This window comes from Littorina saxatilis, linkage group LG13, assembly GCF_037325665.1.
Source record: "Littorina saxatilis isolate snail1 linkage group LG13, US_GU_Lsax_2.0, whole genome shotgun sequence".
In the NCBI taxonomy this organism is placed as follows: Eukaryota; Metazoa; Mollusca; class Gastropoda; order Littorinimorpha; family Littorinidae; genus Littorina; species Littorina saxatilis.
In genome coordinates, this window is record NC_090257.1 from 27,880,282 (window position 1) to 27,907,105 (window position 26,824).

The 26,824-nt window shown below is 41.5% G+C and overlaps 2 protein-coding genes across 2 annotated transcripts in view; one reads left to right on the plus strand and one right to left on the minus strand.

The window, feature by feature from the left end:
- The window catches only part of LOC138945441 (uncharacterized), a gene marked incomplete at its 5' end in the record, with an annotated part of 34,586 nt that extends 20,084 nt beyond the window's left edge, over window positions 1-14,502 (plus strand). The window contains 3 exon segments of the mRNA XM_070316869.1: window positions 2,921-3,058; window positions 3,567-3,676; window positions 9,734-14,502. Coding sequence (XP_070172970.1) covers window positions 2,921-3,058; window positions 3,567-3,676; window positions 9,734-9,934 — 449 coding nt within the window.
- A 5,396-nt stretch (window positions 14,503-19,898) lies between these two features.
- On the minus strand, window positions 19,899-26,112 carry LOC138945853 (E3 ubiquitin-protein ligase TRIM33-like). The gene is made up of 3 exons (XM_070317370.1): window positions 25,450-26,112; window positions 20,590-20,727; window positions 19,899-20,243 (listed from the first exon to the last, which is right to left on the minus strand). Exons 1-3 carry the CDS (start codon window positions 26,110-26,112, stop codon window positions 19,899-19,901), a joined length of 1,146 nt encoding a protein of 381 aa, XP_070173471.1.
- Between the last annotated feature and the right edge of the window lie 712 nt (window positions 26,113-26,824).

A 26,824-nucleotide genomic window follows, 5' to 3' on the forward strand; every position in this document is an offset into this window, starting at 1 on the left:
CCCAGCCAGGAACGTGCGAGTAACCTGAAGCCCCCACTGCCCACGGAGAAAATCAATAAAAGAAATGTTTTCTGGATCACGCTCTGCGGATATTGACTCGTGACAGATCATATATGTTTGTGTCACTTACCGCTCTCTGCACCACGCAGAACATGATATAATACGAGAGAGAGAGAGAGAGAGAGAGAGAGAGAGAGAGAGAGAGAGAGAGAGAGAGAGAGAGAGAGAGAGGCAGACAGAGAGAGAGAGAGAGGGAGGGAGAGAGGGAGAGACAGAGAGAGAGACAGAGAGAGAGAGAGAGAGAGAGAGAGAGAGAGAGAGAGATAAATATAGAGACAGACAGCCAGCCAGACAGCATTATAAGAGTTAAAGATATTATACTCGTCGGCATTATACAAGGTTGTCGTCACCAAGACTGAGACTGGTCTCAAAAACCGGGAAATCTTTAGATGATGCAGTTGTTTTTTATTTCAAACCCTCGAAGTATTCTCCCTTAGCGGCTACACACAGTTTAAGTCGTTGGACCCAGTCAAGAAATGACCGTTTGAAGTCGTTTTTTGGCACCTGGTTCAGACACTGGAAAACAGCCGATCCGAGGGCTGATCGACTGTCAAATCGACGCCCAGCCAATTGTCTTTTCAGATGAGGAAACAAAAAAAAAGTCACAGGGTGCAAGATCAGGAGAGTAGGGAGGATGTGGCAAAGTTTCAAAGTTTTCTTCCTCCAGGTACTCTTTCACCACCTTGGATTTGTGAGCAGGTGCGTTATCATGAAGTAATTTGATCCCTTTCAATCCTGTAGTTGGTCTGGCTCTCTTGTAGTAACGAACGATGCCAGCAAGAACTTTTTCCTTGTAGTACACCCCAGTGATGCTTCTGCCTTTTTCGCGTGGTTTTTGAAAAATGACGCCCTTTGTGTTATAAAATATTGTGTATAAAACCTTCTTGCCGGAGCGACTTTTTCGCACGATCCGAGGGGCATTGGCACCTTTTTTTATCCATGCTTTGTTTTGAGCTTTTCTTTTTGGCTCAAAGAAGTACACCCAAGTTTCGTCTCCAGTCACGATCTCATCCAAGCGTTTTTGATCACATCCGTCGTATATCTTGAGTAGCCGTTGGGCAAACGTAACCCTACACCTCTTGTTCTCTTCAGTGAGGAAATGTGGTACCCATCGCGCGCACACCTTTGTGTATCCAAGTTTGTGTTTTAAAACTCTCAAGACAGACGACGACGAAATGTCCAGTGTTTCGGCGATAAAATGACTGCTCACTCGGGGATCTTCATCAACTAACCGTTGCACATGGGACACCATTTTATTGTCGGTTACAGGTGGTTTCTTCACTTTTCCCCTTGCATCTTCCACAGACGTTTTCCCTGTTGAGAAATGCTTTGCCCACCGAAAAACTGTCGCGCGAGATGGTGCTGTGCCTGGGCTTACAGTTCTCAGCTCTTCAAGTATGTCACCGGCCGTTTTACCTAGTGCCGTTCTTATTTTGATGTAGGATCGAAAATCCTTCTCTGAAAATGTGCTTTTTGCCGCCATTTTTTAGGCCAGTGTCTCTCGCTTACATGACTAAATACACTGTATCTTTACGAAAACACAACGGATCACAAAGAAATTATGCACACTAATACGTCATGTACCAATCTTGATAATGACGTCATTTGTTATAAATGTCGTCATTTGATTCTGTGCAAAAAAGACCAGTCTCAGTCTTGCTGACGACAACCTTGTACTTGTCTCGTCTAAATATCGGGCCCTATTGCTGCGCTGAAAACACAATAGCTGTTAATATTTCTCTCTCTGTCTTGGTACGTGACTGTCCGTCTGTCTGTGACTGCGCCTGTGTTTGTTTCTTGTACAAATCTCTAGCCCCGAAAAGTGGTTTCATAACATTTACAATGTTGCACAACGAAAACGAAGACAACAAGAAATTCCTCCGATAGGAACTACACCCCCGTCAAAGGGAAATAACCTTCTCAGTTGGTGGCAGTGAGAATGGTTATTTCCCTTTGACCAACGGGGGTGTCCGTCTATACCAGGCCTTGTATAATTTTAATCCACCAATAACTCCCTAACCGTGTGTTTGACTGGTCCCAATTTTTGTAAGGACCGTCTCAGGAATGTATAAAACCTGTTCACCAAGTTTGGTGACGATCGGTCCGTTCATTCTTGAGATCTACTTGCGATCACAAACACATCGAGTCAGTGAAACCTATACACACCCCTATACCGGGGGTGTAATAACGGTGACGGTAACAGAACATCAGTAAAGATTATTAAAAAAAAAAAAGGTCCTTCTCCTGTAAAGGGCACACATTCAAGAAAAAAATAAGTGTCCTTGCAAATTGCTTGTCGACGGGTTTTTGTTTTTCTCCAAACAACAACATACAATCAAATTACCCCCCAAAATGTCTACCCTGCATACTGGAGTCACAAATAAGTAGGTTTCTTACGCGAGATGCAAGAATAAGTTAGCAAGTCGACTAAAGCTGACAAAACACACACAGACACCACCAAGGATATAAGGACTTGGTGCGCAATATTATTTGCTATTTTGTCTGATTGGGTTTTTTCGTACAATTATGCGCATGTGGCCTATGAACAATCTCACCCCAGACTCTCCTCCAGACTTCATTCGCTCGGCTTCCTGACGAGTGGACGTAAACTGATTCTATCAAGATAAGTTTTGCGTGAATATTTGTTTGTCTGTTCACTTAAAAGACCGTTAGGTCGAAATATCTGTGAATGTATTGTTTTGTCAATAACAAACGTTCCAACAACCTACCTTTCTTGTTTTTTGATTCTCCTCCAGACTGTTCACCACAATGCCATTAATCACCAAAATAAGCCAACCACATTTTTCACTCAAATAGTCAAAGTGTTTATGCCCCCTCGTGTCTGTTTTCTCTCGGACAGGCCAACAGAGGATCAACCTGGACGATATTTTTGACACGTCCCAGAAGGATTCGGGACTCCTGGTGGACAGATCAGACGATGATTTGATACGAGGGTCTGACACTTCCGCTCTTGCCAGTCTCTTCTCTCGCGATGCCGGTAAGTGATCACGTGACTCGTATATATGCTATTTCAAAATGGCGGAGGGATCGTGACATTCTTAAGCTTGGAGGACATTAATGGTCACGTGTTTTCATTGTAGACGAGTGCCTGTTTGTACGTAAGTTCTGCAAACGATGTGGCCTTGCCGGCAGATGTACAATGACTATATATCTATCTGTCTGTCCGTCTGTCTGTCGTATATCTATCTATCTATCTATCCCAGTGTCTGTCTGTCTGTCTGTTTGTCTTTCTGTCCATCCGTCTATCTATCTATCTATCTATCTATCTATCTATCTATCTGTTGTACGTCTGTCTGTCTGTCTGTCTCTCCCTCTATCCATCTCGATATCTCTCTATCTTATCTATCTATCTATCTATTGATATATCTATCTATCTATCTATCGATCTATTCTATTTATCATCTATCTATCTATCCATCTATTTATCTATCTATCTATCTATCTATCTATCTATCTATCTATATATCTATGTTTTGTCGTTACAGAAGAGTGCCCGGCAGTACGAGAGTTCAGCACAAACTGTGGCTTTGCCGGCAGTACTGTGGACTATGAGGCCAGAGCTCTCTGCAACGTCCATGAGATGTGCTACGTTTGTGTAAGTTCTCCCCTCCTCTCTTCTCTTGTTCTCTGCTTATCTCTCTGTCTTCTGTCTCCGTCCCCCTCTTTGTCTATCTCCTTTGCTCTGCTTCTCTGTCTCTGTGTCTCTCGTTCTCTCTCTGTCTCTGTCTGTCTGTCTGTCTCTCTCTCTCTCTCTCTCTCTCTCTCTCTTTCTCACTCTCTCTCTTTCTCTCTCTCTCTCTCTCTCTCTCTCTGTCTCTCTCTCTCTCTAACCATCTCTCTCTCTCTCTAACCATCTCTCTCTCTCTCTAACCATCTCTCTCTCTAACCATCTCTCTCTCTAACCATCTCTCTCTCTCTCTAACCATCTCTCTCTAACCATCTCGCTCTCTCTAACCATCTCTCTCTCTTTAAACATCTCTCTCATTCTCTCTCTCTCTCTCTCTCTCTCTCTCTCTCTCTCTCTCTCTCTCTCTCTCTAACCATCTCTCTCTCTCTAACCATCTCTCTCTCTAACCATCTCTCTCTCATTCTCTCTCGCTCACTCTTTCTCTCTCTTTCTCTGTTTCTTTGAATCAGTTTGTTCTCGTTTCAAGGTTGTCCCATATCTTGTTTGCTTTTCTATTTGTTTGCTTTTTGTTTGTGCATTTGTTCTTGTATTCTCTGTTCTTTTGTTGGGCCTCGTGCTGTATTCCTCTTGATCTTTGCAGTAGCAGTTATTGATTGCGCCGTGGCCGTTGGTGAACGGCAATTTAAATTGAACTTTTATAAAATTCAAACACTTCAAAGATTCTCTCCGAGGGATGGAGAGAAAAAAAGAGCGAGAGAGAGAGAGAGAGCGAGAGAGAGAGATAGAGCGAGAGAGAGAGATAGAGAGAGAGAGACAGAGACAGAGTGAGAGACAGAGACAGAGGGAGGGACATACAGACAGACAGGCAGATACACAGACAGACAGACTGACAGACACAAAGACAGAGAGAGAGCGAGAGAGGGCGAGTGAGAGAAAACCAGAGAGAGACCGCGCGCTAAAACATTCGAAAGAGACACACAGACAACAGAGCACAAATGTTTGAGAGAGAGAGAGAGAGAGAGAGAGAGAGAGAGAGAGAGAGAGAGAGAGAGAGCGAGAGAGAGAGCGAGAGAGATAGAGAGAGAGACAGACAGAGACAGAGGGAGGGACATACAGACAGACAGGCAGATACACTGACAGACACAAAGACAGAGAGAGAGCGAGAGAGGGCGAGTGAGAGAAAACCAGAGAGAGACCGCGCGCTAAAACATTCGAAAGAGACACACAGACAACAGAGCACAAATGTTTGAGAGAGAGAGAGAGAGAGAGAGAGAGAGAGAGAGAGAGAGAGAGAGAGAGAGAGAGAGAGAGAGAGAGAGAGAGAAAGAGAGAGAGAGAGCAAACTCAAATTCCAGCAGAGGGATGCAATTTCTTGAGACCACGAGTCATTGTGAAAAGCAGCGCTTTTATTCCCTAGCGGCAGAGGAGATAGCAGACGGAAGTTCAATTCCACGAAAGATCCGGTCGCCAACGAAGCAAATAATGCTAAAGGTTGCAACGGAAAACGAAAGAATGAGAAGAAGAAAAAAAACAATTTACATGCCGTTTACCTCTTGTGACCGGCGCAGCCAAAGAATGTGTTGAAAATCCGTAAATCAACATGTCAGAAAAAGGAGACATTTTCTTTGTGAACGGAAACCTTGGTCAGCAGAAACAAATCCAGTGATTGATGTCACGAAAAAGCTGAGGCCAATCCAAAAACGTCTTGCCTTTGATGATGGTATGGGAAGTAACTCGCGACTCTTGACAAAAAGGAATTTAAAATGTGCGCTCTATCTTATTACCGCATGACTGCTTGTTTGTTTGTTTGTTTGTTTGTTTGCTTAACACCCAGCCGACCACGAAGGGCCATATCAGGGCGGTGCTGCTTTGACATATAACGTGCGCCACACACAAGACAGAAGTCGCGCAGCACAGGCTTCATGTCTCACCCAGTCACATTATTCTGACACCGGACCAACCAGTCCTAGCACTAACCCCATAATGCCAGACGCCAGGCGGAGCAGCCACTAGATTGCCAAATTTAAAGTCTTAGGTATGACCCGGCCGGGGTTCGAACCCACGACCTCCCGATCACGGGGCGGACGCCTTACCACTTGGCCAACCGTGCCGGTGCACGACTGCTGATGGCATGGACACACAAAAAGAGCAAGAAAAAAAGCAGTAAGATATCTTATTCATAATCATCTTTAGAGTTAGCGAGGTTTGGTAAGTAGAATTGCATGTCTTTGATTGTTTCATAACGGCGAAGGAAAAGGCCGTCTGCTCCGAGTGAACCGGACTTACATGTTTCGTTTGTTGTTGTAAATTTATATAAGGGATAGTGAGCAACTTCCGTGGAAATATGGACAGAAGATCGAAATAGGGCTGTGTGAGACTATCCAATCACAGCACCTGAATTCCACCACGTGTCTTTTAGAATAGCAATATTATAAAATAGAGGAGTTAAGAACGGGGGGCGGGGATGTAGCTCAGTCGGTAGCGCGCTGGATTTGTATCCAGTTGGCCGCTGTCAGCGTGAGTTTGTCCCCACGTTCGGCGAGAGATTTATTTCTCAGAGTCAACTTTGTGTGCAGACTCTCCTCGGTGTCCGAACACCCCCGTGTGTACACGCAAGCACAAGACCAAGTGCGCACGAAAAAGATCCTGTAATCCATGTCAGAGTTCGGTGGGTTATAGAAACACGAAAATACCCAGCATACTTCCTCCGAAAGCGGCGTATGGCTGCCTAAATGGCGGGGTAAAAACGGTCATACACGTAAAATTCCACTCGTGCAAAACACGAGTGTACGTGGGAGTTTCAGCCCACGAACGCAGAAGAAGAAGAAGAACGAACTGCGCATACTGATACAGACACGTGATTGTACGTCGCGACAAATTGTGTTGAGTCGTGAAAAAGGAGGAAAAAAGCCGAAAAGAGAACCTAGATGGGCCTTTTTCTGTCTTTATTTTGAGAGAGAGTCATTTGACCTACAGGCTCTTTGCATTAGCTTTACCAGGGACCTATAATTATTAGATATAGGTCTATGGCTTTACCAGGGACCTATATTAGATATAGGTCTATGGCTTTACCAGGGACCTATATTAGATATAGGTCTATGGCTTTACCAGGGACCTATATTAGATATAGGTCTATGGCTTTACCAGGGACCTATATTAGATATAGGTCTATGGCTTTACCAGGGACCTATATTAGATATAGGTCTATGGCTTTACCAGGGACCTATATTAGATATAGGTCTATGGCTTTACCAGGGACCTATAATTATTAGATATAGGTCTATGGCTTTACCAGGGACCTATATTAGATATAGGTCTATGGCTTTACCAAATGATGAAAAAAATGAAATCCAAAACAGTTAGACTGCAGCTAACGCTAACAAATCTAAGAATAATCAGAAAACAAGAAGTAAGCTCAGTAAAGAGTTGGCTTGCAGATATACAGATGGCAAGAGTCAAACTCCGAAACCGGTAGGCTGCTTTCAATTTTTTTCTTGGCGAGAATCTAGCTTTGCAGAATCAAAAAACAAGCAATGTATTTATGTTATAGGAACGTTTAATTGTGAGAAAACAATACGATTGTTGTTTACTATTCTGAATTTTGGAACGTTGGCAGTCTATTTGTTTTTGAATTGTTGTTGTTGTTGTTGTTGTTGTTGTTGTTGTTGTTTTTATATCTCATTATTATTTGTATGACCGTCCACTACAAAGAGCATGAGGTCTGCGTACCATTGATTGTTTTGTTTCGTCTGCAATCTAACGTTCCAATAACGAACCTTTCTTAGAATCTCAAATAACCAAAGGGAAGTAATCGCTCTTTATGCATACGACATGTGTAATAGAGTAAGCGAGAGTTGTACGGAACCTTATCTCCTGGCACCTGAGAGAATAACAAGCATTGAAATGAACAAGCAACTTTCATCTTCCTTTCTTAGTTTTTGACTGGAAAATAGGCTTACATTTTTAGTGCCCTTATGCCGTCACTTCGTGGACAACAGAGTGAGGTCTTATTCTGCCTTGATCTACATTGACGTCAGATTTCACCTTGGGTAATTTGAGATTTCAGGAAAGAGCGTTTCATTTTGAAGCAACCCTGGACACAGGATTCGTTGTCTTTTGATGAAAGACGATACCTTCACAGTCTCCACCTCTTACCATCTCGAACACCTGCGCGCACGCATTGACCTGTGGACAGACATTCACGCACGCAGGCACACACACATATACACACACACACACACGTGCGCGCGAACGCTCACATGAATGCACGCACCCAGAGAGGGGGGTGGGGGGAGAGTGGTGAGTCAAAAAGAGAGAGAAGGAAAGGGAAGGAGAAAGACAGAGGGTAGAGGCATAGAAAGAGAGCGAGAAACAGAGAAAAAGAGAGAGCTACACACACACACACACTCACACGGCACACACACACTCACACGGCACACACACACACACACACACACACACACACACACACACACACTCACACGCACACACACACACACACACACACACACACACACACACACACACATAGAATAATTAGGCGGATGTGCTATTCGTTTTTCGTATTCCTGATCTGAGTTTCTTGTGTTAAGCTTACTTCCATTTTGTTTCAGCGGTAACATTGTAATTTCCTCCTGTCTGCTTGTCTTACTATCTTTGCTGAAGTTGGAATTGAAAGATTAGGCATCTCTCAAACAAGTAGTTATAAAACAAGTAGGCCATAGTGACAACCATGATGCCGTCCCCAGCGACCTGTGACTCCTGATGAGAAAATCAAGGAATACAGAGATAGTGCTGCATTGCTGTGGGTGATTGTTTTTTTTAATGATTATAATACAAAGAGTATGCTAAGAATGAATCAAAAAACAAGAAAGGTAGATTGTTGGAACGTTTGTTATTGATAAAACAATAATACATTCATAGATATTTCGACCCAACGGTCGTTTAAGTGAACAGACAAACAAATATTCAAAATGTTTGTATTTTTTTTTTAATTTGTGAATATTTGTTTGTCTGTTCACTTACAAGACCGTTGGGTCGAAATATCTGTGAATGTATTGTTTTGTCAAAAACAAACGTTCCAACAACCTACCTTTCTTGTTTTTTGATTCTGAATTTGGGAACGTTGGCAGTCTCTTTGTTTTTGGATATGCTAAGAATGATTTGCAATATGGTTTGAGACTACGTGACAGAGCAGCACTCTCCGCTTCTTGGCGTTAACCAGCGCGTGAACTGCTGCACGTGCGGTGTTGACCAGGATAGCACGACCTGGGCACCCTCTAAGTCACATTCGTGAAGTGAATGACACTCGGCTGTGTGCCCCCAGCCTTCCCATCGGAACCATATGATTTCTACTTTGGACACTGAGGAGCCGGCCGAAGCCCAAAAAACCCACATAGTGACTCTTGATTAGATTCGAACCCAAGACCTCCCAGCCCGAAGCCCGATATGCTAACCACTGCGGGCCGGTGAATCTATTAACGTTGCAATGATACTATATATCAATCCCAGTGTAACCGAGTGCCGAAACACTACGATCACCTCGGGAGGCGAAGTGCAATCAAACAGGATTGAAAATGTTAGGGCTAATTTCTTAGCCCTATAAAAACTGTTATGCAAACCCGAAGGTTTCCATGAACATACAGACAATCGGAAACCACCCCATCACAAACAGAATTCCACAATCAACCGGTGTTGACTTAAAGGCCAACAACTCGGGTGCAGAGTCTGCTGTGAAAGGAGCGGTAGCCTCCCCTGTCACACCAGTATTGCAGCTTTAAAGGTACAGTCCTTGCAGTACACGATTTGAATGCTATGCGAATGTAATGTGTGACAGGGAGACTACTGCGTCAACCTTCACAGCAGGCTCTGCGGTTGTCGGCTTTGAAGAGCGCGAGCTATTGCATGATAGCCGACACCTGTGAATTGTAGAGTTCTGTTTGTGATAGGGTCTGACTGCTGCAGTCTCCTTGTATGTTCTTGCTTGCTTTTGTGGTCATTCTGTTTTCTTCTCTGTGTCTGTAGGGCCACACTCTGCAAGTAGAACAGGGCCAGTGTGACTTCATCTACCGAGCGGCGGCCACCATGCTTTGCGAGGAGGACGAGGAGTGTGTAATGGAGGCCGAGATTTTCCTCAACACCATGAAACTCAAACATCGCTTCGTGCCCTACTCCCAGCCCATCTGCAAGACCCGCTGCGCAGCACAGTTCCTCAGCCTCATATAGAAAGTGTTCACGCACGGGGCAGAGTTGCAGGAGAGGTTGGAGGTCGAAGATTGACTTGAAAGAGTTCATGTTGAAGAAATGGACTCGAGGTGTAAGAATTCATTAAAAACAAACTATGTTGTCTGTGAAGGGTTTAATGTGCACAGAAAGATTAAACCCGTATTTAAAAAGAGTTAACGTTGACTTGATAGAGTTCATGTTGGGGGGGGGGGGGGGGGGGGGGAGGGGGTCGAGGATTGACTTGAAAGTTTATGTGGAAGAAATGGACTTGAGGCGTACGACTGTATTACAACCATTTTGTCTGTGAAGGGTTTAATGTGCACAGACAGATTATAATTAAACCCGCATTTAGAAAGAGTTAACGTGCGTGGCAGAGTTGCAGGGGGGTCGAGGATTGACTTGAAAGAGTTGATGTGGAAGAAATGGACTTGATGCGTAAGACTTTTTTACAACCATGTGTTCTGTCAAGATTTAGTGTTAATAAAAAAAAAAGAGTTATTGCTCGGGCAGAATTGGAGGGGAGGGGGTGGAATACTGACTTGAAAGAGTTAATGTGGAAAACATTGACCTTTGTGTAAGACTTTGTTACAATCACGTTGTCTGGGAAGGGTTTAATTTAATGTTCACAGAACGAGTGAACCCGCGGGCCCGTATGTGGTACGGGAACTGACATAAAAGGGTTAATGTGAAATATATAGACATTAGATATAACACTTTATTACATCTATGTATGGCGCACTAGTAGTATTGGAATAAATGGACACGCGTGTCTATGATCGGGTTAATTTTGAAGATGTGAACATAAGGCATAAGACTTATTATGGCCATGAACAGTCAACCAAGAATATTCCATAAAGGAGATATAAAGTAGTGGTAAGATATGGACATAAAACTGTATAACAACCATGTGTAGTACACTAAGAATGTTTCATGTTTGTCTGTTAAGGAGATAATTTGGACGTGAGATATAAACATAAAACTTTATTTCAACCAAATCCGTTATACACTAGGGATATTTCACGGTGTTTTGTAAAGGGAAAGACACGATTGTTAGTAAAGGAGTTAATTTGTAAGAGAAGGGTCTGGGAACGGCGAGTGTTAATTTGTAAGAGAAGGGTCTGGGAACGGAGAGTGTTAATTTGTAAGAGAAGGGTCTGGGAACGGAGAGTGTTAATTTGTAAGAGAAAGGTCTGGGAACGGAGAGTGTTAACTTGTAAGAGAAGGGTCTGGGAACGGAGAGTGTTAATTTGTAAGAGAAAGGTCTGGGAACGGAGAGTGTTAATTTGTAAGAGAAGGGTCTGGGAACGGAGAGTGTTAATTTGTAAGAGAAAGGTCTGGGAACGGAGAGTGTTAATTTGTAAGACTCGAGAAGGGTCTGGGAACGGAGAGTGTTAATTTGTAAGAGAAAGGTCTGGGAACGGAGAGTGTTAATTTGTAAGAGAAAGGTCTGGGAACGGAGAGTGTTAATTTGTAAGAGAAGGGTCTGGGAACGGAGAGTGTTCATTTGTAAGAGAAGGGTCTGGGAACGGAGAGAGTTAATTTGTAAGAGAAGGGTCTGGGAACGGCGAGTGTTAATTTGTGTACTGTGTGTGGTTGATAAAAAGTGAGAGCCGTACCTCTGGACACAAAACAGTTAAATAAGAACTGTGTGACACTCGTCAAACTGATTACTACAAAAACTCACAAAAGTATTACGTATATAAAGATGAAGACAGACTGCATGTGTTAAACATGAGCGTATCTTATACTCACAAATTGCATTTACACCGCGACTACAAATGCCACAACTAAAAAACAGAAACTTCTATAGATCGACGATTCTATGTTGTGATTGTTTATTGTTTTGATAACTGGAGCGACATTTAATGGGAATATATGCTTCATGTCAGTCTCTGTCCCAATGTCTCTGTTTGTAAAACACATTCGTGTGAAACTGCGATATGTTTGCAGTATGTGAGTACGAGTGTAGGGTTTAGTTGTAACATGTAGCGAACCCAAATTGCAAAGGAAATTTTGTTTTTCAATTAAGAGAGACATTCTTCTGTCAAGTTTCATATGGTTAGTGGTACCTGAATAGTCAATTGTCAGCTCCGACAAGAGAACACAACTTTCCGTCTCCATTGTTTAGGAGAAAATGTGTGATAAAAGTTGATTTTTAAAACAACTCAACTGAGTTTTTTGGTGGCAAAACGCGATGTAATGTTGGTTACATTCTGCAATTTCTGTGGTAGAATAATAGCTGCTGAGAAAATTCAGTGGACTACCCAGTGGTCACTTTCCTTAGCATATACATGTAGTAGACATTGGTAAAATACAAAAGTAAGGGAGGCAACCTTTTCTCTCCCCCCCCCCACCCCCTGAATGGTCTCCCTTTAGTCCTTACAGCGCGCAATGCAACATGATCAGCTAAAGATGTTCACTGATGAACGTGACATTCGTTTTGCTTTTTCTCTGAGAGACCATCGGACAGATATTAAAAAAGTAAGGCTTTGATGTATGCCAAAAGCTTATTAGAGGCATGTAAGAAAGATTTTGTCATTTTCTCTGCTATGATATCGAAGCTGTATGTTTATATTGCTTATTTTCTTAAACTGTTTGGAGCATGTTTAAATCCTAAACTAAAACCATTTTCACGATTATGAAAGACTGTTGTTTCTGAAAACAATACTTCACTGTGAATGTCTTAGACTTCTTTAACGGGACACACGCGTTTGACAATTAGAAACAGCATAGTCTCACGTGATGACACCTAACACCAAACAATGATCAGAAGCCAGATGTTTGTCTGACTGACTGTGTGATGCCTGAAAAATCGGTGACTATATTATTTTTGTTAACCACGCCTTTGTAAACCTGGAACATTCCTTTCTCGCTCTTTTTCACGTTTGTTACACTTAACATCATGATGTCTTATTCCTCGAGCTTTGTCTGTTTTGGCCAGCCATACTTTTCAGCGTTGTTACTTTTCCTGTATAGACGGAGTGGTATGATTCGTATCAGCCGTAGTTTCGGAAACGCAATAAAGTTGCACTTGTTATGGATTTTAAAGTAGCGTGTTTATGATTGTTCAGTCTTATTCTGTGATTTGCATGTTGTTCATCATCTTTTTAAGCTTGTGTGATCATCAACGTTTTGTTGTATTGCATTTTCTTACCCAGTTATTTCCGTAGTTGTGGCGAATGTTCAAATAAATAGAAGATCACATTACAAGTTGTGAAATAAATACATTCTGAATTTCTTGGTAAAAATGGTTGTGAATCAGAGCTTGTTTTAACAACTGTTACATTTAAAACAAATGACTCATTGTTGGAAAAGAACAAAATAAGGAGAATGTTTTGTCTGAACAGCAAAAAGAACACTGGCGTATTCTATTGTCGGCGTTTCATGACACAATATTGAATGTTGTTACCACAACGGAAGTACGATTAAGATTATACCTTGGTTCCTGTAGTGGAATAAAGAGATTTCATCCTTTTTTTTTCTTGCAAAGTTCATGTGTAAATGTTCTGGTTGTAACCATGATCTTGGACATTTTTTTAATGTAGCTATGATAGACAAAAGCAACCTACCTTGCTATAATATTACAACAATGTCTGTGTATTGAGGACACTATTTTTTCAAATCTGCTGCTGTAGCAAATGTCCAATCCTTTTATGATTTTGTATAATTATTCATTTTGTTTAAATATGTACATTCAAATACTGTGGGAGGGTTTATTTGTTACGGTAGACTTAGACGCCAGAAGAAAAGGAAAGTACTCTTCACAAAAACGATGGCGAAAAATTAAAAAAAATTAAAAAAAGCCCTGATTGGACAAAATTATTAACCACAACAAAACAAGAAATGTTAGTTTATGGAACGTTAAGTTATAGACAAAATGAACCATGTATTAGAACCTTGTTCTGTTGATGATTAACGTGGACATTTTAGCGACACAGCAAACAAATAAAGCAACTGCCACAGCTAAGTGATTACCTTATTTGTCTTAATTGTATGTGTCATGTTCTTCCACTTAAAAGATCAATTGACCAAGATTCTTAAGAATGTTTTGTTTTGTCTATAATGCAACGTTCAATTAACTTAACTGTCTTGTTTTTTTGTTTGTTTGTTTGGGTTTTTTTTGAACGAAGGCACTCTAAATGTTTTGAATTTCGTAATTGGAACACGTTTTGTCTCTCTCGTTATCTGCAGTCATTATCTTTCTCAGTCCTTTACAGCATGGAAAGACAGCATTTTGAAAGACTTACAGAAACAAATGTTTTAGTTATAACTGTTCGTGTTAGAAGACCCGGTATAGCAAAAGTCTGTTGCAAAAAATAGTTGTTTGCAAAAAAACAAAAAGCCTCGCGAGAAGAATAGTTGATCGATATAGCGAACCACTCACTCACGTTTCCAATATTCACATCAGTTGATCACGTGACTTTTTGTGATTGTATCATCGACCAGTTTCTTTTTATTTATTTTTTATTTTTGTTGTTGTTGACTCATGTCCGGTGTCAACCATTCATTAACGTTGTATGTTAATTTTCCCTGTCAAAGGTCAATAAAGTATTCCCCTCTTTAACAAATGTGTTTATTTAATCTCATTGGGAAATGTTGAGAGTTCAGGTATCCCCCAGGAAGTGGGTGTGTGTGTGTGTGTGTGTGTGTGTGTTTGTGTGTGTGTGTCTGTGTGTGTGTGTATTTTTTGTCTGTGTCTGGTCCAGAATATCACGTCAGAATAGCAGTAAAAACACTATTGTGCTTTCAGCGCAGCAATAGGCTCCGTTATTTTGACTCGAACAAATAAAATGCGACTCGTCTAATATTAGATTCGTCAGCAATTAATATACTCGTCCCGTCTAAAATATCGGACCGTATTGCTAAGCTGAAAACACTAAAGCTGTTATTAACTGCATATCACACATCTGAACACAACTCATCATATTCTAAAATAGAATATATCATCAATTAATGCATAAACAAACTTGTATTTTTACATCTCAAATTTTCTAACTGCAGCATCAGTGCCAGTCTTCTCAAACACAATGATAAGTTCTCAGGTGTTAAACAAATTAATCAAGTCATATCCAAAGTTATTAAGTGTATAGTCTTGTGACAACCTAAAAGGAATTGCATATACATAATATCCATAAGACCTTAGAACATTGCACATGGGTCCATGAACACGTTCAGTTTTCACATCTGATTCCTCTAATAACCTTGTCCTGGCATTCGCATCACTCTAATTACATTGACTATCAATTCAAGTCATAGGCAGATATTAATCCAGTTTATCCCTGTTATCACAAACAGAAGTGTCATGCTCAAAATATTAGGAGCAAAAACGGATATCCTTATCAAAACAGTTAATTACATCAAATTTAACCTGTACCGTGCTTCCTGGGTCGTGGACGACCCAGGGCCTCACAAAAGTGTCGGTATCTACAAAACTATCGGGAGTTTTTGATTTCGATTTCATGTAATGCTCAAACACCATAGATTCTTCATACCGACCAATTTTTAAAGGATATATCTTTGTAAACAAACAAATAATGACGTCATTTGAACTACACAGTCCGGATGTTGTGGGTCGTGCATACGGTGTTTATCCCTATTCGGATGGCGTGGGTCGTGTACGACCCATACTCTACAAAGAGGTGATAAAGAGTTTATCCCTATTCGGATGGCGTGGGTCATGTACGACCCACACTTTTTACGTTGAATACTTCTTTAGAAAGTTTGGGCCGTACACGACCCACGTCAACCGGACTGTGTAGTCCAAAGCGTGATCCGGTAAAGGTTAAAGATGAGGTACTTTTCACAGAACTTGATGAATATTTTATATGATCCGTTACTAAATGCTTATTCTGGTGTCATCGCGAACCACAAACAATCATTATCTTCAGTGTCTAGTCGTGATATTCTCTCTCCAGCTAACTGCTTTGTTAACGTCCAACCATTGGCTGACATATCTTCACATTTTTGTGAGGGTGCTCACGATTACTTCGGCCGTGCCTGCTGTAGAAGGGTGCAGGGAAAAGGCCTTCAGATCTTCTGTGACAACGATCGAGCCATCATTGAACACCCCTGCATATCGCCACTCTCCATTTCTGTTCATAATATTGACACCGTAGCCATTGTTTGTGATGTATATATTGTGCAAGTGGTCTACATACAGGCTCTGTGGTTTGCAGGGGCATCCGTAAAACAAACTCACTCGGTTTTTGTCCTTCAGACTGAATTTGAGAATATATGAGGTTTTAAATGAAGCCAACAGTACATGGTCAGCAAAGCGGCACATTTTGCTTGGAAAAAATGGGCCCCCATGTGGCCTCCAAAATTGTATTGTTCTCAGCAGATGTCCTGCTCGGCTGATGATATCCAGCGTATCTCCCTCTCTCTCTGGGCTGGCAATAATGCAATCTTGCAGACCAGGTGCTGCAGCGTTGTACAGTTTTGGGATCGGGACCTCACTGACAGAGCATCCTTGCGCTTCCACTTTGACGAGGTATAGGAACGTGGTATCTGTCATTACAGCAACCAATCCAGGTTCAAGATTAGATATATCTCGTATGTTGCACTTCAGTGTGGCGATTTTACCGTTGTTGTAGGGATGAAAAGTGCGCATGAAAAATAACGATTTTGAGACGTTGTCTGCCAGTAGTACTGTATCCTTGTCAGCGACACAAATCCTGTCGTTTGTTTCACATATGTCAAATCCCATTCCGTTTATATTAATGTAGCCAGTTTGTCGAAATTCAGCATCATATGGATCCAAGGCAGGCGTGGATGTACCTACAGCACCTGCAAACAAGAACTTATCAGTTCTTTATTTACAAGATCATGTGTGCACGTCCATAATACTGGGTAACAGTTAGGGGACATGAGCACTTTGACAAAAAGTGTCAATAATCAAACTTCAACAGGCTTGTCCACATACAAAAGACCTGTTTTCAATCAGATATTACAAAGACATAAATTGGAAGGTTCTCGAGCATCTACGTCATCACAACACATTGACAAGTGGGTCGGGTCGTGTGCTTTGCGTACATTACAGAAGGAAATGAAACCAAGCGAGATCGGAAAATCGTCTGCGTTTATCGCCGATCGTTGATATTTTTGAAAGATCTATTGCTCGATTAATGAAGTAAGTTATAATCCAACATACAAAATAATGTTGTTGCTGTAAAGTGTGCGCGTTAATACTTTAGACAATTCATTCGCCCTAACGCATTTATGAAAACGAAAGTAACTTACGACAAGGCTTTTTACATTAATTTTAGTCAAGTTTTGACTAAATGTTTTAACGTAGAGGGGGGAATCGAGACGAGGGTCGTGGTGTATGTGTGTGTGTGTGTGTGTGTGTGTGTGTGTGTGTGTGTGTGTGTGTGTGTGTGTGTGTGTGTGTGTGTGTGTGTGTGTGTGTGTGTGTAGAGCGATTCAGAGAAAACTACTGGACCGATCTTCATGAAACTTGACATGAGAGATTCTGAGTATGGTATCTCCAGATGTTTTTTTCATTTTTTTGATAAATGTCTTTGATGACGTCATATCCGGCTTTTCGTGAAAGTTGAGGCGGCACTGTCACGCTCTCATTTTTCAACTAAATTGGTTGAAATTTTGGTCAAGTAATCTTCGACGAAGCCCGGACTTTGGTATTGCATTTCAGCTTGGGAGCTTAAAATTTAATTAATGAGTTTGCTCATTAAAGTTGTCATTAAAATCGATTTTTCGCAAACAGATTTAAAATTGATTGCATCGTATTCTTCATCACATTCTGAATCTAAAAATATATACATATGTCATGTTTACTCTTAAAATGTGATCACAATTAACGAAAATAGATTAATTAGTCTTACGATTAAAATTTAAGAAATCGATCCAAAAATGATTTCATCTTATTCTTTATCATTTCCTGATTCCAAAAACATATAGATATGATAGGTTGTATTCAAAACAAGCTCAGAAAGTTAACAAGAATACAGAAAAGCGCGCTTTCCTGCTTAGCACAATACGCTACCGCGCTAATCTGGCGTGTCAATATCACTACGTTTTGCACGTGGGAAGTGAGCGATATCCTTCTCGCGGGGATTGACGAAGCTGTACTGTCTTGGTGAAAAAATACAGTGCGTTCAGTTTCATCCCGTGAGTTCGACAGCTTGACTAAATGTAGTCATTTCGCCTTACGCGACTTGTTTTTTTCAATTCCATCTGAAATAACTAAGTGTTATATTATTTTCTGTGTTTTTTATTGGAAAAATGTGTCCTAACCTAAAACCATGTGCCCCAACAAATGATCTTTCGTGTTTCTAGCAAAAACACCAGTGCATAGAAGTGAGAAGCTTTATTATGTCCCATTTTTGAGCGCCATTTTGAGGACATGCTTCGACAAACAAAATTATTATAAAAAAAAATCACAAACACAACTTATTTTGCAAACACGTTTTATTTCATCAGACAAAGTTGTCATACATCACATGAAACCATCAACCGAGTCCAGGGTTTTGTGAGAGCAAGTTTATAGACCAGCAAAGTTAGTCACTCACTGATTTTGTAACTGTTACCCAGTATCATGGATGTGCACATTTGCAAAAATGTGTTGTGGGCCGACAAATTCAGTAAAAGCCCATTCTGTGTATTAACGGCATGTTGCACCGGTTCGAATTCATAAAGCCAGGTGTTTCGTTTCTTCAGTTCTTACCCGTATTACAGCTTCTCTTTCCATAATCTGTAAGGTTGACCTTAGACAACAAAGTTCTGAGTTGTAAAAGTTGAAAAAGAATGGTGATGATTTAAAAAAAATTACACAACACCATGAAAAATCATTATCGACGATTGCGAATCGCGAATCTGCTTATATCAATAACACATTACGAAAAGCTCTAAATATGTAAAAATTCGATGTCTTACCCACAGAAAGAAAACCAAGGCATCCTGTCAGGGATAAATGAGACCCGAAGGGAAGGAACTCATTTTGACCTGAGTTCAGGATGACTCCTTCCCGTGAAACTAGTTCCACTCACCATCTCAGATCTGCCCAGTCTTTTACTTGGTCACATACCGAAAATCAACATCTTGACTACTTTCTGTGCAGAGTGGCAATTTTTGTTGGATGAATTAATTTCCCTAAAACTATTAGTGCCTCTTTAAGAAGTCAATTCGGCAAAACAAAAAGTCTGCTCTCTACAGAGAGCGACCAAGCTGTTGATTTTTGGTATGTGTCCTAATGGAGGGAGGGTGTTATATCCCATGCAAATGCCTGACCAGATCTGAGATAATGAGTCGTGTTTACACTGGAATTAGGAATGTGCTTTTAAAGTTTCAACAAGCGACTACAATTAGGGGTATTTGTCATCCTTTTTAAGAGTGAACATATGCCTGCAGAGTGACAGTAAAGAATCTTGTGAACTCCCGGGAAGCTGCAATTCGAGGGTGTGATCAAGAAAACGACATACCTTTTGATGCTTTTGGTTCCGGTGGCAAGAACGAAACAGGTCCTTGGGTCTGAGGAAAAGACGTAAGAATGGTTCACTCTCATTGAAAAGCGTCAAGAAGAATTAATGTACCAGTCATTTGTTTCACTACAATAGATTCTAGGAGCTAGTGGTTAAAGTTGAGAGGGTTACAGCAGAAGCATCAACAAGATCAGCAATGTCTGAAGAAGTATGCTAGCAGTGATATAACGTTTCGCAGCAGTAGTATATTAATAGTAGCAGCATCAGTATGCAAAACGCATGAAGACTTTCATCACTAAAGTTAAACCCAGCCACTGATCCTCTGTGTGTGTGTGTGTGTGTGTGTGTGTGTGTGTGTGTGTGTGTGTGTGTGTGTGTGTGTGTGTGTGTGCGTGTGTGTGTGTTTGTGTGTGTGTGTGTGTGTGTGAACGTACGTACGCGCGTGCTTGCCTGCGTGAGTGTTTGTGGTATGTGTGTGTATGTGTATGTGTGAGTGACTGAGGCATATATATGCCCGTTCATATATCTCATACCTGCTTCTGCTCGGTCAGCTCAACTGTCCCAAGGTCACGTAGAAGCTCCTCCACCCTCAGTACGTCATACTGGTCAATGTCAAGGACGAGTCGTTGGTTTCTAGTCTCGGCCAAACTTCGCGTGACGTCAGCAGTCAAACGCGCAGCCCGCGCGGCCAATGAGCCTGAGACACGCAGCAAGCTGACGTCACTGGCAGACAGCATCATCTCGGTGACCAGGACCTTATTGGCAGCTGCTTGTGTCTTCCATTCTTCCAGTTCTTTTCCATTACGCTGGAGGTCCTGCTTGAGTGGCATTTGTGTGCTGGCAATCTGTGCTTGAAGCTGCTTCTCCCTAGCCTTCAACAAGAAGGACATGAACAAATAATTCAATCCCAATTAGAAAACAAAGAAAGGTGCCTATATATATATATGCATAATGAATTAAAAAAACAATGAAAGGAAACGCTTGAATGACTCATCTTTGTTATGTGTAATATATAAATAAGAAAAAAATAATCCTCCCCTCTAGCTTTATGAACTGCCTAGAAGGTTGGTTTTTTTGCTGGCCACTGTAACCTTGAAATTTTACCAGGATTACTAAGACTCTCCTGGGGGCTCAGATGAGCTTCGTACATTAATAGCAATATAATTTCTCCTCTGAAACAGTAAAATCATATTTAAAATTATAGATTTTGTATTGTACCTTCAAGGCTTCGTTGAGACGGATGATCAGTGCTGCCAAGTCTGCGGTGCATTTCTTCACACTTTCTGTGTATACATACTCGCCGCGTTTCACATCTGCTATGGCCTGGTTCAACTTGCCCACCTGAGCTTCAACAATCTGAAAATGTAAAGGGATATGAGCTGCTTCGTGAGTTTCCTGGTACATATCGCATCTGTATAGATTATCGGGAACAATACTCGTTTCCCTCTATTCGAGGTCAAACAGAATTTATAAATCATTAGACAGAAGAAGAAGAAGAAGAAGAAGAAGAAGAAGAAGAAGAAGAAGAAGAAGAAGAAGCGTGGGGTACAGGCCTGAAGAAAGGGCACGCTGGTCCTCCCGTTTTTGACCGCTCATGCGATCGACACCTACATCAGTAGGAATAGCATAGCACACACAATACGTGAGTTAGCTAAACAAAACCACACGTTCTGTGTAGATAATTGATTTGTTTTAAACATAAGTTTATCTTAACAAAGGTTACAATCATGACATGTATACAAAGTTCACAGAAACAGCAACAAGCTGGAAGCTTATAGTGGTGTTCCTGCATGACAGTACAACATAAGGCGGTAACGGCTGAAAAATGTGTCTCAATAAACCAAATCTATTAATAACGTAATGAACGTTGCATAATGATGATCAAGAAAGACAGTAAAGGAAGGAAGGAGGGAAAGAAGATGAATAAAAGAAGAGGGATGGGTAGGAGATGTGCAAAAGTTAAAGTTGTTGTCCGGCTTGTAGAGCATTTATTCTGATTTACCCAAAGCGGCCTGAACGGAACGAGTGTACGGTGGAAAATATTTTCCTGTTCAAATCTGTGGAATACTGTCTGTCTCCGTTTAAAAGGTGGGGGAGGTGAATTATGTGATTAGGGAGGGTACATTTTAAATGAAAAGCAAGCAAACATGAAAAGAAAATTGAATGAAAATTGTACATCAAAACAAAAATCAGTTTTAGAATACATATATAATATTTATGGTGTTAGCGAGTAAGAGATAGGGAGGGAGAGAGGGAGGGAGGGGGGGGGGGAAAGTGAGAGAGAGGGGGAGAGTGAGAGAGAGAGAGAGGGGGGAGAGAGAGAGAGAAAGAGAGAGAGAGAGACAGAGACAGAGAGAGAAAGAGAGAAAGAGAGAAAGAGAGAGAGACGAGTAGACGTATCGATTTTGTTTTCACTTTACATGTTTATCTGTTCGAAACGGCCGGACTGTCCAATAAATTCCTGCACTGTTAAAAAGATTTTGTTGTTAATTTTTGTTTGCAAGTAGGGGTTTCCATGAAGTAGAATATCTGTGTGTATGAAGTTGTTGGTTAGTTTGTTGATTGTGTTGTTTCTTGCAGCTAAGTGTAAACGGCATTCTAGTAAGAAGTGTGTTGCAGTTTCTGTTCCATCACCACAGTCGCATACGCTATTTTCCGCAAGGTGTCGCTCAACTAAGTCTTTCTTTAGATCGCTGATATTAAGTCTCATTTTTGTGTGGATTATTTGTGTTTGTCGACTGCCACTGTAGAAGTAAACGGGAATTTGTGTGTCGTCTTTTGTTAAGTAATGTTTAAATTCCCCGAGGGAGTCGGTTAACTGTATTTGTTCAGGTAGTTGGTTCCAGAGTACTGTTGTCGAAGGAAAAAAGGATGTTTTGTACGTTTCTGTTCGATGTGGGGGTATACTTCGTTCTAAGGGGCAGCGTCTATGGTAGGGGTTGTTGGCTGCTACGAGAGGTGGGAGTGCTGCTTGTAGGTATGGGGGGGGGGGGGGTCTTGTCGTGAGTAATTTTATGGAACATTGTTAGTTTATGACGGTTACGCCTTTCAGATAATGATTGGAGTCCAGATTCTCCGTAAAGCTTAAAGTGACTGGTTCCGCGGACAGCTCCGATGATTGTTCGTATTGCATCTAGATAATTGATTTGACTTTCTTCTCGTATGTAAACGTCGCAAAGTTGTGCCTATTGTGATTTTTCGTAGATTTTTAATTTTGGTTTGTTTGCTTCACGCCCAGCCGACCACGAAGGGTCAGGGCGGTGCTGCTTTGTCATTTAACGTGCGCCACACACAAGACAGAAGTCGCAGCACAGGCTTCATGTCTCACCCAGTCACATTATTCTGACACCGGACCAACCAGTCCTAGCACTAACCCCATAATACCAGACGCCAGGCGGAGCAGCCACTAGATTGCCAATTTTAAAGTCTTAGGTAGGACCCGGACGGGGTTCGAACCCACGACCTCCCGATCACGGGGCGGACGCCTTACCACTAGGCCAACCGTGCCGGTAGATTTTTAATTGGTCCCTTCCGTTTTTTTCTGGTCAATTTTGAGGGTACCTTTATTTGAGCTTCAGTAACGTAATACCTTTAAAAGAAAACTTTAATCCGAAAGGTGATCCAGATAGTCAAGTGGACGACCTTAACTGACATAGAACGTTTGAATGAAATAAAACGGGAATTAATGCTTTAATTTGAGTGCGAATTTTGTCGCAATAATGTTTTGGCAAAGTTTATATTTTTGGTTTTGGTTAGTCACCAGCTTTAGGACCAATACAGTTGGACAGATATTACGTTTGAGCAGAATTTTGAATTAAATTGGTTTAAACATAAGTTTATTTTAACAAAGGTTACAATCATGACATGTATACAAAATACACAGGTAACAGCAACAAGCTAGAAGCTTATAGTGGTGTTCCTGCATGACAATACAACGTAAGGCGATAACCGCTGAACAATTCGTCTCAATAAACCAAATATATTAATAACGTAATAAACGTTGCATAATGATTATAAAGAAAGACAGTAAAAGGAAGGAAGGAGGGGAAGAAGGGGAATAAAAAGAAGAGGGATGGGTAGGAGATGTGCAGAAATTAAAGTTGTTGTCCGGCTTGTGGAGCATTGATTCTGGTTTGCCCAAAGCGGCCTGAACGTTCAATGAACAAGTGTACTGTGGAAACAATGTTTCTGTTCAAATCTAGAGAATACTGTCTGTCTCCGTTTAAAAGGTGGGGGAGGTGAATGATGTGACTAGGGAGGGTATGTATGATTTCTTGACGTGCTTCGCGATAATTTGGACAATCGAATATGAAGTGTTTTACGGTTTCGGACGGGAATCCGCAGTCACAAGATGAATCTGTACCAATTAGATCGTTATTAAGATCACTTATATATAACCTGAGCTTACAGTGAATTGTTTGTGACATGCGATCTCCAGAATAAAAATAACACGGCGGACTTAAATCGTTTTTTGACAAAAAGTGCTTAAATTCACTTAGGGAGTCACTAAGTTTTATAGAGTCTGGTAAAGAATTCCAGAGTTGTGTTGTATATGGGAGAAATGAGTTTCTGTATAACTTGATTCAGTTTTAAACGATGGAACTTTCCTGTCTAGAGGTCTGCGCCGGTGATATGGATTATTAGTTTATATTAATGGTGGCAATAACGCAAATAAGTAGTTTGGCACCTTGTGGTGAACGATCTTGACCCCCCGCGGGTTAGGGGGAGTCCCATATTGGTTGGGACTAGAAAGAATTTACCCGATGCTACCCAGCATGTCGTAAGAGGCGACTAACGGTTCTGTTTCTTCTCTTCTTTTGTCTTATTTCTGCCTTACCAGTCCTTTCACCTATATTTCCTTCCAAGAAAACTCTCCCTACTATTCCCTGCAGTTTTCCAATTCTTTTCTTGTTGTCTTATTTCTACCTGACTGGATCCATCACCTTTATTTCACTTACCAAAAGTCTTCTTTTCCACATCCTTATTTCTCTGCACCCCGCATGTCGTATGAGGCGACTAACGGATTCTGTTTCTCCTTTGACCCTTGTTAGGTGGTTCTTGTATAGAATGTGGTCAATGTTTGTAAAGAATTTAGTCAGGCAGTATGTGGGAGGTGTTTGGTCCTTTGTGCTGGAAACTTGCATTCTCCCAGTGGGGTCATGTATTGTACTGCGTTGCAGGCCCCTGGAGCAGTTTTTTGATTGGTGCTTTTGTGAACAAGAAGCGCTTAACGGGTGGCTCTGTCCCGTCTCCCCCCCCTTTCCCCTATCCCATCTCCCCCTTTCCTTGTCGCGATATAACCTTCGTGGTTGAAAACGACGTTAAACACCAAATAAAGAAAGAAAAGAAAGAACGATCTTGTGAAATATCAATTTATGACGTTTACGCCTCTCTAATAATGAAATAAAGCCTGACTCATCGTACAATTGTTGATGGCTTGTACCGCGGACTGCTCCAACAATGGTTCGAATTTCATCTAAATGGATACTTTCAAGCTCGGTGGCTAACTCCTTAGGGCAGTTATCCCAGAGAACATAAGCATAATCAAAATGTGGCAATATGAAGGATTTGTACATTATTTCTAAAGCTTATATCTGCCTAGTATATATTTATAAGATCGTAAGCAAGCTACTAGTGTACAGCATTTTGCTATAACAGATTTAATATGTAACTCCCATTAAATTGCGATTGTACTTGTGATTGTAATGTTGATTGTAATGCTTGTTTTGTCATAAATTAAACGTTCCAACAGCTTACCATTCTGGTTTTTTAACAATCATGTACATCAACACATATCCGTCCAAGGTTTAAACATAGGATACGATTATCCTTCTAACTTTGACACATACCAAACCTCTACCGCATTGCCGTATCCTGTGCAGATTTGAAACTTGTTGTTTCATTAATATTGTAAATAACACCCATGGTAATGTTGTCAAGCTACTTCTGCTGTAACAAAAAAGGTATTATGCCAAGTGTCCATTCTGATCCCTGTAAAAGTCTTGGCAAATTTGTGTTGTACACGATCGTTTACGTGGAAAGGAGGACACTCATTCATAAGACATTGATCGTACATACCCCTCGCTGTCGCTTTGCGGCGTCTGCTACAGTCTCAGCAGGTTTGCAGCTCTTGTGGTCAGCAGCGGAACACTTGAAGCAAAGTGGCTGACCATGCGATGGGCAGTATACCTCCAGATACTGGTCAGGATGGATTGAGCACATCTCCCGTCTTGAAAAAGCCAGGTCCCGGGGAGTCAGTGTGGATATCTTTTTCACGTCGTGGTTCCGGGTCGCACCCATGGCACTGTGGTATTTGAGGCAACCGGAACAAAGACGGTCTCCGCACTCCAGACATAAATCTGTGGCTGTCTCCCTTCTGTTGCAGACATCGCAGAACACCGGCGGGCGAAGCTTCTTCGTGCAAGAGACAAGGGCAGCCAAAACAATGTCGGTGGGAAGATCATCAAGAATAGCGTCAAGTGAGCTGTTCGCTTTCTGATCGGAAGCAGAGGCCGCTAATTGCCTCGTGGGCTTTTTCTTAATCGCTTGTTGGCACAGCGGACAGGCCGGCGCAGATTTGCTGGACGTCAACCACGTGACCAGGCACTTCCGGCACAGCCGATGCGCGCAGGGCAACATTTTTGGTTCGATGTAGTCGTCTTCGCACACAAGGCAGGTGGTGGACAAGCTTGTACTGTCAGGCTGACCGTCCTTGTCAGGGTCGGGGTAGGCTGCTGCCATGATGCTGATGCCTCAATCTGTCAGATAGGTAACAAGAAAGTTCATTGTACATTTCATGAAAATATATGCATTCACACAAAAGGGAAAAAAAGGAATGAACATTGTTTGCCAAAGGCAAACGCCTGGAAGACTCCCCTTCGCAATTCTAATATACACCGTATACTTGTTTGGGGATAGGGAAGGGAAACCTGTGATCTCGGGGGTCATTATTGGAATCAGTTAAACCTTTTAGCTCTGCACAGTTCATTGACATTAGACATCGTTGTCAAATAGAAAATATTCCTCCGCTGTATGTAATGAAGTTTATGAAAGTGAGTGTGAGAAGAGAGTTCGACAGAAGGGGAAAGTTTTTACTAATAGGAAGTAGGAAGACTGATTAGAGGAAAGGAGGGGCGAGACATGGGGAATGCAGACGTGGCAAGTTTTAGATGGCGAGGACAGTGGTGTGGTATTGTGCGTACAGAGACAGCTAGTAGAGACTATAGAGACTACTCTGACCTTCGTCAATAAATTTGGTTATAGAAGAAAGCGTGAATGTTTCAAAACAGAACGGTATTATATAGAATTAAGAGCACATATATATTTTACAGTACATTCACAAAACCAGGAAATTAACACCTTGCCTGTAAATTTGATAGTACATGTACACGGGGGATAACCGGTCAAAGGCCGAACAGAAGCCGAAGGCCGCTCATGACACGTGTGAAGGCAA